We start from the raw sequence: 19864 nt of genomic DNA, 5'->3' as shown, positions 1-19864 counted from the left end.
GTTCTTTCCCCAGAATTATGGGTGCACAATCTCGGCGAGAAAACGTCACTACTATTTGCAAATTGACGACTCCGAATCGGATATTATTGTGTGTCCAGTCCCAGCCCAGGTCACAGCCACAAACTCACAACACAGGCTGCTAATACAGCAGCGCGCACCTAGAACGAGAACTTGAAGACCATGAGGTGCCTGTACACCTGCCCGGGCCTGACGATCACCGACGGGAAGTTGGGGTGGTTCACGGCGTCGGGGAACCCCTGCGTCTCCAGGCACAGCGCGGCGTGCGGCCCGTACACCGCGCCGCCCTTCCCCTCCACGCCCGCCAGGAAGTTGCCCGTGTAGAACTGCACCCCGGGCTGGTCCGCCCACAGCTCCATCGCCCGCCCCGCCCCCGGCGCGCCGCCGCCGCCGCGGACCACGGCCACCTTCCGCAGCGCGCGGGCCTCCCCGTCCACGGCGAAGTTGGTGTCGAACCCGTACACGCCGGCCCTGCCGCCGTAGACCTCGCGGAGGCGCGCGCCCAGCCGGGTCGGGGCGCGGAGGTCATAGGGCGTGCCGGCCACGGGCGCCACCGCGCCCGTCGGGATCAGGGAGCCGTCCACGGGCGTGTACCGCGACGCGAGCAGCTGCACCGTGTGGCCCAGGACGTCGCCGCTGCCGTGGCCGCCCAGGTTCCAGTACGCGTGGCTCGCCAGGTTCACCGGCGTCGCCTTGCTCAGCGCCGTCGCGTTCATCCGCAGGCTCAGCTCGTAGGGGCCTGACAGCCGGTACGTCACGTACACGTCCAGGTCGCCGGGGAACCCTGTGTCACAGAGTCACACACACGAGAGGAGAGTGCATTCATTTAGCACCGTCAATTCAGTTCCATACAACTATTGGGCAAATCTTCAGTGCAGTAGCAGAACTAAAGGGAGACTGCAGATCTGACTGTCTGGGGTTGCCATTTTTTTTTCTCAAAGATGGGGTCTCCTAAAAGTAAAGAAGCACAATCATGTGCTGTCATATGGGGGTTTATCCTTGAACTATCATCATTTTGCATTGGTGTTACCTTCTTCGCCGTCGAAGCTGTGGTAGTACAACGTGATGTACGGGGAGTCGCCGCCACCGACATACTCCTTCACCGTCCATATAACTTTGCTGAAGCCCCTCCTGCCACCTAGTTATGAACAAGAGCAAGGTAAATTCAGCCATTGTTCATGGAGCACCAAGGAGTTCTCCCTCACAAGTGAACTGAAGTCTCCGGATTCTGAGGTGTACCGTGGAGTGCGTTCTTGCCATCGTTGCGATACAGATGGTAGACTTTTCCATCGAGCACAAACCGCGCATCAGCAACCCGGTTGGCTACGCGTCCGACGAGCGCTCCAAAATAAGCAGAGCCATTCTGATCAGTAGGATTCAGGCAACAATTTGAAGTTAGGAGCTATATTTTTACCCCCCATGGTAAAGAAGAGATCAACAAGAACAACGTGGTACTGTGGAAAGGCATTTACTAAAACTGTAGGGGTCTCTTTTTTGGCCACGAAAGCTGGCAAATTTTCTGTTTGAAAAAGATTGCGTATGACCTGTATAAAAAGTTTTCCTACTAGCTGGTAGTACAAGAGTTTGCTTGCGGTTATGCTGGTTTCAGTGCCACGGTTCAGTCGCATCCACACTGTCCACAGACAAGTGAAGATTCAGAAAAGGAGGCCGATGAAGGAAATCTGTGTATGGCTAAAATTAGGGAACAAGTAGCCGTGCCAGACAGGCACCACATGGTGTCATGGTGAAGGTGTCTTCCCCCGGCTCATGAACCATCTCACGGGTAACATGGCCGCCAGGCACCAGCGCAAAGAAAACTGCATGCGTCCAGCTGATCGCTTTGTCGATTCTTGTGGTCGTCAGAGTACATTTTTTCCTCTGATCTTTGTTTCCTTGTGTCGCTGTATTCCACAAGACAGACGTGGCCAACGCATCTCAGTTTTCTGTGGGGGTTGTTTTCAAACGCCTGGGACCTCCTCCATGTGTGTAGAAAACTGAGCACAAACTGAAGGCGACAGGAAAGGTCCTACGGCTGATGAGGATGAGCTTTGGTTTGGTTTTTAATGTCAGAATGATTGACTGGTTTGACAGCGGTTTTGCCGGATATCCAGGTGGGTGATTCAGTTGAGTGGAGTATATCTGCTTGGTGACGATGGAAAAGAAATGTTGTGGAAATTAAATTAAAATGGCAAAAAGGAAACACTTGCTCAAGGAACACACAGATGCAGTAAAAATGGGCATGGATTGAGGAAAGCTACGGAAGTTACGCATTCGAGGGTTTAATCAGACGCAATCTGCGTGAGTCGATCATACTAGTCCCAACTCATGCAGAGAGAAACCAAACTGAGGAGGATACTCAAGTTGTGTTCTGCAAAGAAGAATTTGGAGCGGCGGGAGCTGTGAGCTAAGCTTACCACGTATTCAGCAATGGTGTCGTAGCCGAGGACGACGTCAGCCAAGTTCCCTGCAATCAAGGTCGGGCAGCAAAGGTTTCATCACTCCCGCAGTTGAAGCCGAGAACATGCAGTAGAGAACGCAGAACTGTTCAGGGGGGCAATCAGTAATCACAGCACAGCACAGCACAGGGGGGCGGACGGACGCCATGGATTCCTGGAAGGAATAGAAGGAAAGAATGACGCGCTCGCGCAACCGCCGCACCTTTGGAGTCCGGCAGCACGACGGAGGTGAGGGTGGCGCCCCAGTTGGTGACCCTGACGGAGAAATCGCCCTTCCTGAGCTCGTACACGCCGACCGTCTTCCTCCCGGCGGCATTGGCGCCGCCGGCCGCGGCGAGGACCGCGAGGCCCAGCAGCGCGAGCAGCAGCGGGGGCGGGGCTCCAGCCATGGTTAGCTACCAGCAGCAGCAGCAGCAGCCTCCCGATACAATGGGGTGTGTGCGCGATGCCAGGCCGTGCAGGCGCGCCTGGGCGTAAAAAGGAAGAAGACGAAGACGTGGTGGACGGACGGGGTCGACCGGCGACAGCTACCCGGATGGAGACGGAAGGGAAATTAAAGGTTGTATGTAGTCAAAGATATAGATGGGATGCAGCGATAAGAGATGGCAAGATGCTGCCAGTTTTGTACTAGTGGCCACTCCTCCTCGGTTCCTGCTCCCAAGTCCCAAGGCCCGATTGGATTGTCGTCAGGACGCCCAAGGGGGGGCAGGGCAGCGGCAGCGGTAGCGCTTGTCCCGTGCCGGCGCCGTGCGTTTGTTTCTAGGGGTGGGCATTCGGTCTATTCGGTTATTTCGGTTCGGTCTATTCGGGTTTTGCGAATTTCGGGTTTCAAAAAATGAGAATCGAAATTTTAAAGACAAAATTATGAACCGAACCCGAATAGACCGAATATTTCGGTTCGGTCTATTCGGTCCACCGAATTAACCGAATAATAAACACACTCTCATCTTCCATCAAAATATATGCAATGAATAGTTAAATAGAAGTACGAGTAATAGCGATAAGTAACTATGAAAAAATAGCATAATGAAATAGACATACAAATATTAAGATGAGATAACAACTATTAGCTAATAAGTTCAAAAATCACATAAGATATCATGGCATACCAAGAGTTTGAATGAATTTCGGGTTATTCGGTCTATTCGGGTTTTGGAGGCTAGGAACCGAACCCGTACCCGTACCCCGAATTAAACCATAAGTGTGGACCGAACCCGAACCCGAGAACCCGAATAGACCCACATTTCGGTCTATTCGGTTCGGTTCGGTTCGGTTCGGTTCGGTTTGGTTTTTTCGGATTTTAAATGCCCACCCCTATTTGTTTCCCTTGTCCGCAGGCAGGGGCAAGCCAGAGGGTCCATTTCCATCCGGCCGCGTCCGGCGTCCGTCCGTTGCACTTGCATCGGTTGCCCTGCAGGCACGGGGACCGCGGCCGCCGGCGAGTGCTCGGCGCGACCTCGTGCCCCGCATGATGATGACGGTGGTGCCCCCCGTGTGGGTGCGCACGCAGACGCATCGCACTCGGAGATCGGATCCACGGCTCCGATCCGGCAAGATCGAATAATGCTCGCTCAGATCCGCCTGGACTGGGCTGGCTGCACGGATTTGGCAGCACTTCCATTTCGACACCCGCATGATAATTATGTCTGCACCTATTCACCTGCTGACCGCTGTTAACATTATCAATACCACCTATTGTTTGTCGCATCATTATATTCCATTGTGTGGAGACTGCTCAACCACCCGAACTATGGAGATGAGCAAGAGATAAACTAAAACTAGCTAAAGCTACCCCAACCTGGCGTGCCAGATGTCGTGGTGTGCAAACCCATAGCCGGGTGGCGTAGTGCACCTGCCTAAACCCAGAGCATGAGTACTCGGGGGTAGCTAGGATTAGTCCAATCTAGATGCAAGAACACGATGAACACAGCAGGTTTAGAGTGGTTCGGGCCGCCGGAGCGTAATACCCTACGTCCACTGTGTGTTGTATTGCTTGTGCTCTCCAGAGGTTGAGAACGGGATTGTTCGGAGTGAATCCGAGCTTGTGTTGTGTCTGGCTTCGCCTGGCCTTGCTTTACGTACTCCTCCCTTTTATATCTCAAGGGATGAGTGTACATAGCCGTTGGGTCCCGACAGATGGGTCCAACAATGTAGTATAAAATAACATACTGTACAGACAATATGGCGTTGCAGGCAACGGAGACCTCATTCCTGGATTTCCTTGCTTTGCTCGTGGGAATCTTCCGTCCGGCATAGCCATACCCTGTCTTGTCGAAACGGCGCCAGGGCGTAGCTTGCGGCGTAGGCGGTATGATGAAAGGGTGTCGTGCCGTCGTATCCATTTAATGCGGTAGACGGGCTCTGCGCGGATGCAGCGCATGCGGCTGCACTGTGTACCTCGGTAATATGCGGTCTACAATGAGGCATGATAAAAGTTGCCCCGCGTGCCGCCGCGGCAGAGCACGCCTCAACCACCCGCATTGAATGCGGTGGGTGGGCGAGTCTTCCAGCGGAAAACTCGTGCCCGCGCCTGCGGGACACGTGGTGCCCCCGGACCCCGCCCCGGTGGTATATTGGTTCTACGCGCGTGGGAGGTCCGGACGGACGCGGAGAGGTCCCGGACCCATATGGGGTCCGAGCCCTCGGCTGTTGGCGTGGAGCTTCCCCTCCTCAGGGACACGTGGCGTCACCGGACCCGTTCCTAGAGCGGGGAACTGGTCCGGGGCCGTTGGCCTGGTGAGGTAAGAGCCGAACCCCTGGGGCCCGGCTGCTCCGCCCCTTAGGTCGTAGTTATGGATGACTATGCGAGTCCTGCCTTGCTGCAGTAGGAGTGGGTATCTCTGCTACAGGTTACCAACAGTGGCCCCCGGGCCCACCTCGGGAAAGGCTACGAACACGCAGGTAGGGCCACTACTGTGATCTAGCTCTGCATAACTTGAAGCCTCCAGCATTAGACTGTGCGCGCTGCAGGAGTCTTGTCCGGCTTTGTCCATCCATTGGGTTCCCTACTGGCCCATCACGTCGCAACGGCTCACTGACTCAAGGCCCCCACGCACAGTGGTGCGCCTAATCAGGCGTACGTCGCTCGGTACTACTGCCGCCGGGGTAAAAGGAATTCTTTTCCGCCAGCGCGGTTCCCGAAAGTTCTGACCCTGTCAGCGCTCGTACAGGCGCGTCGGTTCGGCTTCCGCCTCGCTCCGCGCCCGCGCGACGGTTCGAATCCCGCCTTTTAACACATTCGTTTGTTACCCGCCTCTCCTGACAAGCGGGCCTGGGCCCCCTTGTCATGGACTGGGCGGCTAATACCAGGCGTGAGCGTCGCTTGGCTTCCAGCGATTGTTTCGGGGCGCACCGGATGGATCAGGCTTCATAAGAGGCCGAACTGCATGCCATATTTCAATACAATGTTTTGGTGATTGATATAGACAACACAATACTTGGACTAATATGATTGTTAAGATGACCATTCTCAGGCTTTTAGGTTCAAGTGATGACAAAGAGAAGATAGGCGTAGCTAGGCCCGAAGGGCCGCACCTACGGTGGTTCCGCTTCGGTCCAAAGGACAAGAACTAAAGAGGCCGTGAAGAAATCCAAGTCGAAAAGATCAAAACGAAGACAATTTACTATCACCGGTTAAACCGATGATGAGCAAATTGCACTCATTGGTGCAATGAACACAGAAGCTGCGAGCTAGGGTTTGGCACCAGATTAACCGGCGTTGGGTGTTTTACACTCACCGGTGTAATGGACTTGGAGGCCGAAGAAGAAGCAGGAGTTTTACAGGCACCGGTTAAACCGGCGATCAAGGCAAAGTGAATGTCGGTGTAGTTGTCCAGAGAGTTGGTTTTCGGAAACTCTGGGACAGTTACATGCACCGGTTAAACCGGCGATGAAGATACATTCACCGGTTGATTACGTCGGTTGATTAAGGTAGCCGTTGAAGTATAACGTCTAGTTGGAAAAAGGTGCTCACCGGTTAAACCGGTGATGACACAAAGTGGATCATCGGTTTAACCGGTGATAGCGCTTTTTGTCAGCCACTTTTCCAACGGCTCTTTTGGGGTGTGTGGGCTATATATACCCCCCAAGGCCGGTTGCTGCATAATGTTGGATGCCAGAAAAGTTGAAGGAAGTGTTGCCCAAGCAAACTAACATCTCCAACCATCCTAGCAAAGTTTAGTGTCATATCTAGCTTGTGAGAAGCTTTGAGAGAGTGCTTTGTGCACTTGTATAGGGATTAGTTCTTGCGAGAGCTCCCTTGAGCAAAGTCTTGCTGCGGCAAGCAACCGTGTACTCGTCGTGTGACCCTCCGACTTGGTGTGGAGCGGCAACGACACTTTGTGCGGGGAAGGAGACCCCTCTTGGTGAGAAGCTCCAAAGTGAAGACGGTGCCGTTGGTGATGCTTTGAGAGAGACGGTGGCGGTGGCCTTATCTTGGTGACTTGGCGCCACTTAGCCTTTGCTTGCCAGAAGCCTTGGTGGCGAACGCAAGACGGTGATCAAGCGAAGAGACTCGACATCACACTTGTTCGTGTTGGACAAGTGGCCGTGGACGTAGGGAGGGACTTGGTGTCCTAACCGAACCACGTTAAATCGTGTGTCTTGGTGTCTTCACGGGAGTTTGCATATTCTCTCCCTTACCTCTTTACTTACCGTATTACGTTTCCGCATTTGCTCTATCTTGCGTGCCTTTACTTTCCTAGTTAGTTTGATTAGGATTGACTATAGGTTGCAAGTCTTTTAGGGGTAAGTAGAGAGTAGCATAGGTAAACCTTAGTCATAACTAGCATGAATAGGACGTGTTATGTTTATCTTATGCAAATAGATTGAGCCCTAGGATAGAAAATGATTAGCGACCCTATTCACCCCCTCCCCCTCTAGGGTCGGACACCCCGGTGATCCTTACAGCCTTCGAGCCTGCTCGCCCCTTGCTCTTCTGTGCAGATTGTTCCTCGCCTCCACAGCAAGATGGCGTCCCTCGTTCGTCACCGTCATTTCCAAACCGAGGCGGAACTAAACGTGGTGCGCCGCCTGCTTGGGTGGAGTCCACAGGAGACCGCCTGGGGAATTCGAGCAGGCTCGGTTCCCCTCGGCGATCTGCGCGCCGGGGAATTTGTGCTGTTTATTTCGCACATTTCCACCGGCGTGGGGCTACCGATTTCTTCCTTCTTCCTGCTGTTGCTGGAGGATTTCGGCCTCCAGCTCCAGCATCTCACGCCCCACTCTATCCTCCTGACGTCGATCTTCGTCCACCTACGCGAGATGTTCGTGGGGGTGCGGCACTGCGTCATTCTCTTCCGCCACTTCTTCGTCCTGGTGAAGTCCGGGAAGAGCAAGGATGAAGTGGGGGCGTACTACTTCCAGACAAGGAGCGATCTGCAGACGCCCTACATCCCCGGGCTTACTGGCGGAAAGTGGGAGGATTGGCGCAAGGAATGGGTGATCGCCACCACCGAAGCCAACGAGCGCCTCGCCATGCCGACCGAGGGACCCGCCTACGACCACCAGTCCTGGAGGGCCAAGCCGTCCCTGCCGCCGGCGTTTGACCCCGTGCTAAACAAGATCAAGACGCTAGCGGAGGGTGGCCTCATCTTGCTGCACGTGCTCGGGGACTACCTGAAGCGCTGGATCACCCCTCTGAAGCGGCGGCCACATCCTGCCTGGAGCTTCACCGGGCCCCGAGACTGCAGCAAGACCCACCGCGGGGAGGACAGTGATCTGACCTAGGAAGGCCTGGAGGTCGTGGTGCGGGCGGTGACGGGGGAGATCTTCGTCCCGGAGCACCTGATCCTTCCTCAGGGTGTCGTTCCTCTCTGCGAGGACTCAAGCCTGATGACTGCGGTGCTGGCCACTCTGTCAACCCTCGACGACGGTGGGCTAGCACCGCGCCAAATTGGGGGCGACCCCGACCGTGGGATCCGGACCCCGGTGCGTCCGAGGAACAGGCCGTGCCGAGCGCCGCGGGGTCTGGCCCTTCTGCCAAGGGTAAGCAGGCCATGGATGGTAGCTCCGCCGCGAGCGGTCCCAGCCAGGCCCGAAGCAGCTCTGGCGCATCGCCGGAGAAGGCGAGCCGGCGCAGGTTGCACCGTAGCGACCGGGCTGCTGAGGAGCCCGCCGCAAAGCGTCAGAGGGCTGCTGAGGACGCGGGCTAGGGTAGCTCCCGGACCCCTAGAGTAGCTGCGCCGCCACCACCGTCGACGGATCATGCCTCTCCTCGGCGGCAGCAGCAGCAGCAACAACAACAGCAACAACCTCCACCACCACAGCCACCACCAGGGTAGCAGCGGCAACAGCAACAACCTCCACCACCACCACCGCCACCACCAGGGCAGAAGCGGTCGCCCAGCCTCTGTGGACGCTGGAAGCCCGGCGGTTCGGGGTAAGTGTTCTCCTGTTGACTCCTTTTATCCCCGGTGCTTCGCTTTTTGCTGAAGAGCTTCTTCTCTTCGTTCGCCAGGGTCTTTCGCCCAAGCAGTTCTTCCGCCACCACTGGCTCGTCAGCGGAGGTCCAGGCGACCGGTGCTTCGGTGGCAACGGCGGAAGCGACGTCGGACGTGGGAACCTCGGGTGCGGTGACCTCCGCTAACCCGATGGCGCTCAACGCGGCGGCGGCGGATGCGCCAGTGCCAGGCGCAGCAATGCCCGACGCGGTGGCCCCCGAGGCCCCGGCTACAGCGGCAGACGCGCCAACACCGGGCTTGGCGACGGTGAGCACAGCGGCAGTGGGCGCAGCAACGGCGAGCACCTCGGTACCCGAGGGCCCGACGTCTGTGCCAGATGTCCCCACCCCTAGCTCCCAACCTGCAGCAAAGGAAGAGCTGGAGGTGGTCTCTGGTAGGCGGCTCTTGCAGGGTCCCCCAGAGGAGGATGTGGTTCCCCTCCCCCGAGTGCTGGTCCGGGTCCGGCAGACGATAGAAGAGGCGACTTCTACCGCCGAGGCAGCATTCCGGCGGGAGTGGGCAGCTCTAGAGAGCGAACGTCAACGCCTCGGCGACTGGCACATCCGCCTAGAGGAGCGCACGAAGGCCGAGGCCTCCCGTGCTGCCGCCGCCCGGTCCGAGCTTGAGGCCGACCTTGAGTCCTACAGGAAAGGGCTCTGGAAGGTGTTCGACCGGGAGCTCGCGGCGGCGGGCTGGGAGAAAACCCTGGAGCTGCGGGAGGAGGCTATTGCCAAGGAGGAGGCCAGCCTTGCGGCCCAACGATCCGAGCTCGAGTCTCGCAGCCAAGGACTCGAGGTCCGCAAGCAGGAGCTCGACAAACTCTCCGAGTCCCTGCATCGATGGCGCCAGGAGCTGCAGGAGACCGCCAGCCAGCAGGCTGTTGCCGAGATGGACCTCGAAGAGGAGAGGAAGTCCCTTGCACGGCGGGAATCCATGACCACCAGCATGGAGCAGGCCCTTGCGTGCCAGCGCGAGTCTCATAAGACCCTGAAGGAGTCAGCGGCGCGGAAGGAGGCCTCACTCCAGGAGAAGACCCGCTAGATGGAATTGGCTCAGGCAGCACTGGATGCCCAGGTGCAGGAGGTAGTCCAGGAGGCAGCCCAGAAGCTGCAGGAGGACCAGCGCATGGGGGCCCATCGAATCATCGACTGGGCGGGCGAAGCAAGCTCAGCTCTGGTGCCACTTGGAATGAGTCCAATCCAAGTGGCAGAGCCGCCAGCTTCAATTGCTGAATCCCTCCCGGTGCTGGACTCTACTTCAGAGAGACTCCGGCGCTTGGAGCAGATCCTCGTTGGTCACCTTGAAGCCGAGTGCCGTGAGCTGTGCCGGATGGTGGCGGAGTACATTTTGACCTGCCTCCGGAGCCACGACCCTGCCATCTCGCTAGCCCCCGTCGTCGATGGTCCAGTGGCGGAGACAAAAGCCTCCGCTCGGGAAAGCGTGCGGGAGGTCATCGACTTTATAGCTACTTATTTCAAGCGGGAGCCTGCAGATTCCTGAGCTGGACCATCACAACAGTAGAACTTTTGTTTTTTGTGTTATGTAAAAACATTGTACTTGTTGAAATTTTAATAGAAGAAATTTCAACTTAGCTGTTTGTCAGTTGCTCTGGTTTACGGTATGCAGCACCTCGGTGCCCTGGCCCCCTGGTAGATAGGTTGTGTTGTTATAACCTATCTGCCATCCTAGCCGAGAAGACGCTCCGGACCCCCCTATGAGGTTGAACAAGTGCTCTTGGGCATAGGTGTAGCACAGATTGTAAGTCAAACGAGCGACTTATTCCCTGAATAGCAGAAAAAACTACAGAGAGGAAAATCAAACTCGCTGGGATGGTAGTAATGATACTGCAACTTAGCTGTTTGACGCATGCAGAATCGATCCTTGGTATCTGGCTCAAAGCGAACGCTCCGGGCCCCCTGGGAGACAGGCTCAGTTGTTTGAGTCTGTCTACCACCGAGACTGGACCTCGATCTGCATGAAGCCTTAAAGCGGATGCCGGGGCCCCCTGGTAGGTAGGCTCAATGGTTTGAGGCTAGCTACCACCAGTCAAGGCTTAACCTACATACCACTCAAAGTCAAAGCTTAGTAGCAGGCCCGCGAGACCTATTCTGAACCGGCCCCCAAGCTAGTATGAGGTCCGGAGCTCCGGATACGCAGGTCCAGGTAACACGATGCTTGTTACAGAGTGGTGGAGTGTGTAGGCTTAGGGTACGGAACCAGGCTAAGCCGCTACACAGGGCTCCGGACCACTCCAGAAAACAAGCACGACTTTACCGGACCTGGCTCTGACGTTCCGGACCCCTCGCTAGCAGTGGGTGAGGCCATTCTGTCGTACTCGATCCTTTGAGATATGGAGTTGGACCTTCCGTGTAGGACTTAGGAAGCGAACCCTTGAGCTAGAACGAGGTCCGGGCCCCTAATTACCCAGCTCCGGGTACTAGAGCACTCGTTACAGGGTGGTGGAGCGTGTAGGCTTTGGGTATGGAACCAGCTAAGCGGCTACACAGGACTCCGGACCACCCCAGGAAACAAGCACCCCCTCTCCAGAGCAGGTCCCTAGGGGTCCGGACCCCTCTCCCAGCATCAAGGGGGTCCGGACCTGTACGGCAGTCTGGCAGCTTAATACAGATCTTAGCTGTAGCGACAAGAGTGGAAGTCCGCACAGGGGTTAGAAAGGGAAAAGCTCGAGAATCGAAATGCGAAATAAAATTTTGACACAAAGACAAAACTGGGAGCAAATCTTTCCTTTGCAACTTGATATACATGGCTTGCGCGATGGATGCCAGATGCCGGGTTTATGAGGGCGGACCTCTACCGCTCTGGGCCGCGCGTTAATGCTAGCCGATTGTGTGATGGATGCCGGAGGCCGGGTTTACGAGGACGGACCCCCACCGTTCTAGACCGCACGCAGATCCTATCTTATTACAAAGGAAAAATTCATTTCCTGCTCTGTCTAAGCGTAAAACTTACACAGATGCTCTATGTTTCATGGGTTGGATAGCGGCACCCCTTCTTCTGTGGCAAGGCGAACGCATCCGGACCGGCATACTTCTGTCACCTTGAAGGGACCCTCCCAGCTGGGGGAGAGTTTGTGGAGCCCTGCTCGGTTCAGGATCCGCCTTAGGACGAGAGGTCCCCTGCCCGGAGCTCCCTACTGTGCACGAACCGTTGATGATAACGCCTGAGCGCCTGGTTGTAGCGTGCATTTCGGATTGCTGCTCGCCACCTTCGTTCATCAATGAAGTCCACATCATCACACCACAGTTGTTCCTACATGGATTTGTCAAAAGCCTGGACCCGTGGTGAGCCCAGGTGAATTTCCCGGGGAAGGCATGCTTCAGCCCCGTAGACCATGAAGAATGGGGTCTCCCCGGTGGCTCGGCTGGGTGTGGTCCGGTTACCCCATAGCACGCACGGAAGCTCATCAACCCATTTTGCACCATGCTTCTTCAAGCAGTTATAGGTGCGGGTCTTGAGTCCCCTAAGGACCTCTGCATTCGCTCTCTCGACCTGTCCATTGCTGCGGTGTAAGGATCACCGGGGTGCCCGACCCTAGAGGGGGAGGGGGTGAATAGGGTCGCTAATCGCTTTTTAACCTAGGGCTCAAACTACTTGCATAAGATAAACCTAACACGTCCTACACATGCTAGTTATGACTAAGGTTTATCTATGCTACTCTCTACTTACCCCTAAAAACTTGCAACCTATAGCCAATCCTAATCAAACTAACTAGGAAAGTAAAGACATGCAAGATAGAGTAAATGCGGAAGCGTAATATGATAAGTAAAGAGGTAAGTGCAAGAGGGATGCAAACTCCCGAGTAGACACGGTCATGTAACGTGGTTCGGCACAAACGCCTACGTCCACGGGACACCGAGGCTCTTCCGATCACGTCTTGCACTACGCCACCAAGGCGATGCCGGCAAGCAAAGGCAAGTGCCCACAAGACACTAAGTCTCGTGCACCGCCACCGTCTCTCTCGGTCACCCGGCCAAAATCCACTACGGAGCTTCTCCACCAAGGAGGGGGCCTCCTCTTCCCCCGCACAAAGTGTCGTTGCCACTCCACACCAAGACGGAGGGTCACACGACGGATCACAAGTTGCTTGCAGCAGCAAGACTTCTCTCAAGGGAGCTCTCGCAAGAACTAATCCCTATTACAAGCACTAAGCACTCTCACAAGTGTGCTTAAGCCTATATGATGTACAATGAAGCTCTATGGTGGTTGGAGATGATCTTTGGCTCTTGTATATTTCCTTGGTCTCCAGCAACCTCAAATGAGCCGTGGGGTGGCATATATATAGCCCCCACACCCCAAACTAGCCGTTGGAAAAAGGCTGACAAAAAGTGCTATCACCGGTTAAACCGATGCTCACATTTTTGTCATCACCGGTTTAACCGGTGAGTGCATTTTCCAACTATCCGTTATACTTCAACGGCTACCTCAATCGACCGACGTAATCAACCGATGCAGCGTCGGTTTAACCAGTGAGTGTAGTTGCTGAAAAACTCTCTGGACAACTGCACCGACGTTCACCAATATCTAATCGTCGGTTTAACCGGTGTATAGAATTTCCTCTGTCTTCATCTGTCAATGCACCGACGTATGCAATTTCTTTAGCGTCGGTTAATCCGGTGTAAAACCCTAGCCCGCAGACCTTCTCTGTGATTGCACCGGTGAGTTCATTTTGCCCTACGTCGGTTTAACCGATGATAGCAAAATGCCTCAATCCTTGTCCCTTCGGGCCTTGCTACGTCTCTCTTCTCTTTGTCATCACTTGAACCTAAAAGCCTGAGAATAGTCATCTTAACAATCACATTAGTCCAAGTGTTGTGTGTGTCATCAATCGCCAAAACATTATATTGAAATATGGCATGAGAGGCCATTTTCGCTACATGCGGGGATGTGCCACGGATGCAAAGCATAGCTGGATGCCGATGTCCTCGCAGTACTCTTGGAAGAGTCTGCTTTTGAATTGGGTCCCGTTGTCCACGATGATGAAGCTTGGGACGCCAAATCTGCACACAATGGACTTGAGGAATGCGACTGCTGATTTTTTGGTGATGTTCACCATAGGGGTAACCTCCGGCCATTTTGTGAATTTGTCAATGGCGACGTAGAGGAACCGGTACCCGCCGACGGCCCGGGGGAACGGCCCCAGGATATCCATGCCCCATACGGCAAATGGCCATGAGGGCAGGATCATTTGCAGAGCTTGAGCCGGTGTGTGTATTTGCTTTGCATGGAACTGGCATGCTTTGCAGGACCTTACCAGTTCAGTTGCATCCTGGAGTGCTGTCGGCCAGTAGAAGCCATGCCGAAAGGCCTTACCAACAAGTGTGCGAGATGAGGAATGACTTTCACACTCGCCTCCATGGATCTCCGCGAGCAACTCGCGGCCCTCTTCCTAGGAAATGCACCGCATGAGGATACCATTGGCGCCACGGCGGTAGAGATCCCCTTCTACCACCGCGTAGCGTTTAGACAATCGTACTATGCGCTCAGCGGACACATCATCATCAGGAAGGATATTGTCTTTTAGGTAGTCCCGGATCTCGGAGATCCATGCATCGGGACCTCCCTGAGCAGGTGGGAGTGGCTCTATGAGGTCTCTAGGATCCTCAACAGCGCACACAACCCTGGGCGGGCACCACGGATGGAATGCCACTGGGACCTCTAGCTTCGAGGTGCTAGCTTGATCCCCTTCACCCAGTTCGGCAGGCTGGGCGGTAGGTTTCAGCAACCGTCTTTCAAAGACGCCCTCGGGCACGGGTGCCCAGGTAGATGCTCTCGCGGAGAGATCATCTGCTGCTGAGTTGAATTCGCGGGGAACATGTTGCAGTTCCAAGGCGTCGAAGTCCTTCTCGAGCTTCCTCACGTGAATGAGGTATGCCGCGAGCTGGAGATTGTTGCAGCTGCAATCCCCCCAGACCTGCTTGATGATTAGCTGAAAATCTCCCTTCACCAGGAGCTTCTGTCAGGCCAAAGATCAAAGCTTCGTACTCTGCCATGTTGTTGGTGGCCTTGAACTCAAGGTGCACCATGTACTTCAGCTGATCTCTGTTTGGGTCGATGAGGACCACACCAGCTCCAGCCCACTGCTTGCGGACGGATCCATCGAAGAAGAGTGTCTAGTGGGGCTCGGTGAAGACTGGTGTCCTGACTTTCGGCTCCGGGGGTCCGGCGTTGAGGTCCGGATCCCCAGAATTGCTTGGGGAAGGAGTCCATTCTGCTATGAAATCACCCAGGATTTGGCTTTTGACTGCATGGCGGGGCTGGAAGTCCAGCTGGAACTCAGCCAACTCTGCTGCCCACTTGGCGATGTTGCCCGTGGCATTGGAGTTGTGCAGGATCGCTCTCAGCGGATAAGAGGTCACTACGACAACTCTGTGTGCCTGAAAATAGTGGCGCAGTTTCCTGGACGCAATAAGTATGGCATAGATAAGCTTATGCGTCTCAAGATACCTGGTCTTTGCCTCGTGGAGGACGTCGCTGACATAGTAGACTGGCTTCTGGATGGTCCGGACCCTGGCCACCGGGTCCGGCTCGCCCTTGTCCACCACGTCAGGTCCTTGGGCCCCCAGCGGTTCTGGGTTCCCACTGGGTCGAGGCTCCTCCGGACCCCCTTGTCCGGGGTCCGGACCTTCAGACAGAGGAGTGGCTGCCGGACCCCCATGTCCGTGGTCCTGCTCACCATCCTTGGCCGGGGGGGACCCTGGTGTCCCCCTGGCGAGCTAGCTCCATCCTCTCGGCCACCACCACCATGCTGACCGCCTCTGTAGATGCAGCAAGATATAAAAACAGCGTCTCACCTGGCTCTGGAGCCACCAATACTGGCAGTGAGGTGAGGTGCTGCTTCAGTTCCTGGAAGGCTTGTTCAGCCTCTTCAGTCCAAGAGAATGGACCGGACCTCCTCAATAGCTTGAAGAAGGGGAGTGCCCTCTCAGCCAGCCTCGAAATGAAGCGGCTAAGAGCGGCCAGAGATCTAGTAAACTTCTGGACGTCCTTGATGCGGCTAGGAGGCCTCATCGCCTCGATCGCCTTGATCTTGGCTGGGTTTGCCTCGATGTGAGAATAGGAAACCCAGCAGCTTCCCTGCCGAGACGCCGAAAACGCACTTCTCGGGATTTAACTTCGTGCACGCGGAGCGCAGTCGGTCGAAGACGAGGGACAGGTCCTCAACTAGTGTTGACCCTACCTTAGTCTTGACTACGATGTCATCGACATACACCTCAACTATATCTCTAATTAAATTGCATAAAGTTTTGTTCATAGCTCGCACAAACGTGGGTAAGGCATTCCGCAGACCATATGGCATGACAATATAGCAATAAAGTCCATCCACTGTTACAAAAGCAATATGTTTCCTATCCTCTCTAGACCTCTGTATCTGGTGGAAACCAGAGTAAGCGTCTAGGAAAGACAAAAGGTCACACCCGGAGGTGGAGTCCACAATCCGATCGATACGTGGAAGAGGATAGGGTCTCTAGGACATGCCTTGTTGAGGCTGGTGTAGTCGATGCACATCCGAAGCTTCCCGTTGGCCTTTGGGACGACGACCGGGTTGGCCAACCACTCGGGGTGGTGGACCTCCTCGATGAAGCCAGCGTGTAGCAGCTTGCGGACTTCTTCACGGATGAAGTTCTGTTGCTCCACGGACTGCTTCCAAGGTTTCTGGCGTACTGGCGTGGTGTCAGGGTAGATCCTCAGATGGTGCTCGATCACTTCCCTGGGGATCCCGAGCATTTGCGACGGTTCCCAGGCGAACACGTCCACATTTGCCCGGAGGAAAGTGATGAGCGCGTCTTCCTATTTCTCCTGCAGGTTCCTCGCGATGCGGGTGGTCCGGGAGGAATCCGCTCCGACCTGCACGGTCTTCACGGGAACATTGTCCGGGTCGGACGGTTGAACCTTATGTACCCTGGCAGGCACCTTGGCTCGCGAGGTGGATGGGTCCTCCTAGGAACGTGCAGCCTCTGCCGCCAGAGCATGCAGTTTCTCAACGGCAGCGACGGCAGCGGTGCGGTCACTCCGCACGTTGAGGACACCGGCAAGGGAAGGCATCTTCAGGGCCAAATACCCGTAATGGGCAATGGCCATGAAGCGGTAGAGAGCCGGCCTGCCAATGATGGCATTGAACGGGAGGTTCACCACCGCAACATCGAACTGGACGCTTTCTGTGCGAAAGTTCTCCTCGGTCCCGAACGTGACCGGCAGAGTGATGCTCCCCAGAGGGAACACCGGATGTGGGCCCACTCCGGAGAATGGGCGAGAGGGAGTCAGCTTGGACTCCGGGATCTACAGCTGCTTGAACGCTGCATAGCTGATGACTTGAGGCCAGCCCCACCGTCAATCAGCACGTGATAGAGCCTGATGTTGGCTATGACAGGGGCGGTGACTAGAGGTAGTACACCAGCCCCGGCCATGTTCTCCGGGCAGTCAGATGGCCCGAAGGAGTGGTGGTGTTCCTCCACCTGTGGTGCGGCGCCGCCTTCAGGACCCCCGGCTTCGCCGAAAGGACCTCTCGGCGAAGGGTCTTCACGTCCCGCTGGGAGACAAACTCCTAGCTTCCGCCGTACATTACGTACAGCTTCTTGCAGCGCTCCTCGTTGTCAGAGTCGGAGTTGTCATGGCTGTAAACGCCCTTCAGCTCCCGAGCGGGAGATTGGTACCCCCGCTCCTTCTCCCCGGTAGTGGCCTCACTGTCGGAGGCTTTCTCCTTGCCAGACCGCTGGCGAGGAGGGGGTGAGCCGCCCTTGGAGGCCTGCTCACACCGCCCACTGACCCGCTTCGCGAGTTTCTGGATCTCGCGGCAATCAGCGGGGCTGTGGCGAGCGGTGGGATGAACTGGGCATGAACCTCCGTTGCCACCTTGCGGGCGCGGACACTTGCCATGTGCATTCTGGCCCCCAGCCGCTACCGCAGCAGCTGGTGCCACTGCTGCAGCGACCGAACCGCCGGCTTGTGATTCCCCGCGACCCCGGTTCTTGTTCTTCTTTTTCTTGCCACCGCCCTAGACGGTAGCTCCGGAGATACCAGCCTTGGCGTCTCCGTCTTGGAGGGGCTGAGTGCCATGCACGTCCCTCAGCAGCCCTGGCGCACTTGTCAGCCAGGGAGAAAAGCGTGGTAACGCTTTTCTCCTCGTGTTGCCAGTTTCTCGAGCACCTTCTCATCATGTACCCCCTGACGGAAAGCAGTAATGATAAATGCGTCAGAGATACGAGGAATGGTACCCCGTACCTTGGTGAAGTGCGAGATGAATGCCCGGAGCGTCTCTCCGGGTTTCTGCCTCACGGCGTGGAGGTGAGCCTTCACACCATGCTGCTGGCACGCACTGGCGAAGTTCGCAGTGAACCTCGCACAGAGCTCCTCCCAGGACTCAATCGTCCCAGGAGTGAGGTTCATGAGCCAAGTCTGGGCTGGCTCAGTCAAGGCTACATGAAAGTAGCTCGCCATGACAGCGTCATTGCACCAGCTGCTGTGATGGCGGTAACATACACCTGCAGGAATTCCGACGGTTTAGTGGTACCGTCGTACTTCTCCCGCAGGTGCGGGCGAAACTTGGACGGACATGCCACCGCGCGGAGGTGATCCGCCAGCGCAGCGCAACCCACCCCAGCCACCGGGGTGCCCGCCTGTATCCGGGCGTTTCCCGAAGGCTTGGGTGCCACTGCATCCAAGTCAACGTTGAGGTTGCGGCCCTCGATGTTGAGGCGGCGTTCTCGCGCCCTTTCCACGGAGATGCGGGCGTCCTCACCCGACGCTTGCGGTTGAGCTCCGCCCGCAGGTCTTCTGTTCGCGCACCCCTCACCTTGGGGAAGCGCACGGAAGCCGACGCACCACCCTGGCACCGGTGGTAGGGTACCACCGCATTGCCAGGCGGAGGTCGTTGCCCAGTCCTTGCAGAACTGGGGGAGGCCTGAGCCAGATGGAGGAGACGGTCAACGTCGTCCCACCACTGCCTCAGGGCGACTAGCGAGGCTGCAGCAGCCGAAGGGTTGTGAAGCAACTCCCTAGCTGCCACCAGCGCTCCGCCGCTCGCAGCTTGTGAGGGGGCCCTTGACGCGCGTCCTGACTCTCGCCGTCGTGCAGCGCGCGTCGCTGCCGACGGTGGCTGCTCCACGGGCACGCTTGCTCCTGGCGCAGGAAGGCGAGAGGCACGTGGCGCAGATGATGCCACACCCTCCGTCATCTCCACGTCGTCGTCGTGGTGGGAGTGCTCAACCACCTGAACTATGGAGATGAGCAAGAGATAAACTAAAACTAGCTAAAGCTACCCCTACCTGGCGCGCCAGATGTCGTGGTGTGCAAACCCACAGCCGGGTGGCATAGTGCACCCGCCTAAACCCAGAGCATGAGTACTCGGGGGTAGCTAGGATTTGTCCAATCTAGATGCAAGAACACGATGAACACAGCATGTTTAGAGTGGTTCGGGCCGCCGGAGCGTAATACCCTATGTCTACTGTGTGTTGTATTGCTTGTGCTCTCCAGAGGTTGAGAACGGGATTGTTCGGAGTGAATCCGAGCTTGTGTTGTATCTGGCTTCGCCTGGCCTGGCTTTACGTACTCCTCCCTTCTATATCTCAAGGGAGGAGTGTACATAGCAGTTGGGTCCCCAACAGATGGGCCCAGCGATGTAGTATAAAATAACATACTGTACAGACAATATGGCGTTGCAGGCGACGGAGACCTCATTCCTGGATTTTCTTGCTTTGCCCGTGGGAATCTTCCGTCGGTCGTAGCCATGCCCTGTCTTGTCGAAACGGCGCCAGGGCGTAGCTTGCGGCGTAGATTGCCATAGCCTACCGCGTAGCTGAACGGGCCGTGTAGCTTGCGGCGTAGGCGGTATGATGAAAGGGTGCCGTGCCGTCGTATCCATTTAATGCGGCAGACGGGCTCTGCGCGGATGCGGCGCATGCGGCTGCACTATGTACCTAGGTAATATGCGGT

At 56.2% G+C, this 19864-nt stretch overlaps 2 protein-coding genes across 2 annotated transcripts; one reads left to right on the top strand and one right to left on the bottom strand.

Moving 5' to 3' along the window:
• Window positions 1–34: 34 nt before the first annotated feature.
• On the bottom strand, window positions 35–3078 carry LOC120642285 (galactose mutarotase-like). Its single transcript, XM_039918742.1, has 5 exons — window positions 2677–3078; window positions 2433–2482; window positions 1258–1381; window positions 1049–1156; window positions 35–802 (listed from the first exon to the last, which is right to left on the bottom strand). Exons 1-5 carry the CDS (start codon window positions 2861–2863, stop codon window positions 159–161), a joined length of 1113 nt encoding a protein of 370 aa, XP_039774676.1. The 5' UTR covers window positions 2864–3078; the 3' UTR covers window positions 35–158.
• Window positions 3079–8678: 5600 nt separating this feature from the next.
• Window positions 8679–9955, top strand: LOC120640174. The gene is made up of 3 exons (XM_039916041.1): window positions 8679–8853; window positions 8909–8970; window positions 9593–9955. Exons 1-3 carry the CDS (start codon window positions 8679–8681, stop codon window positions 9953–9955), a joined length of 600 nt encoding a protein of 199 aa, XP_039771975.1.
• Window positions 9956–19864: the final 9909 nt, after the last annotated feature.

The sequence above is a fragment of the Panicum virgatum genome, chromosome 7K, assembly GCF_016808335.1.
Source record: "Panicum virgatum strain AP13 chromosome 7K, P.virgatum_v5, whole genome shotgun sequence".
NCBI lineage: Eukaryota > Viridiplantae > Streptophyta > Magnoliopsida > Poales > Poaceae > Panicum > Panicum virgatum.
The sequence above is the reverse complement of the archived record's forward strand: the minus strand, read 5'-3'. Positions and strand labels throughout refer to the sequence as shown.

Bases quoted from the DNA above. Each gene is read 5' to 3' on its own strand.
- LOC120642285 (XM_039918742.1), bottom strand. From the start codon at position 2,863: ATGGCTGGAGCCCCGCCCCCGCTGCTGCTCGCGCTGCTGGGCCTCGCG. The intron at 2,483-2,676 runs GTGCGGCGGTTG...CCTTGATTGCAG, and splicing joins CGTGCTGCCGGACTCCAAAG to GGAACTTGGCTGACGTCGTC. The intron at 803-1,048 runs GTAACACCAATG...TCTGTGACACAG, and splicing joins CAGCTTCGACGGCGAAGAAG to GGTTCCCCGGCGACCTGGAC.
- LOC120640174 (XM_039916041.1), top strand. From the start codon at position 8,679: ATGCCTCTCCTCGGCGGCAGCAGCAGCAGCAACAACAACAGCAACAAC. The intron at 8,854-8,908 runs GTAAGTGTTCTC...TTTTTGCTGAAG, and splicing joins TGGAAGCCCGGCGGTTCGGG to AGCTTCTTCTCTTCGTTCGC. The intron at 8,971-9,592 runs GTCAGCGGAGGT...TTCGACCGGGAG, and splicing joins TCTTCCGCCACCACTGGCTC to CTCGCGGCGGCGGGCTGGGA.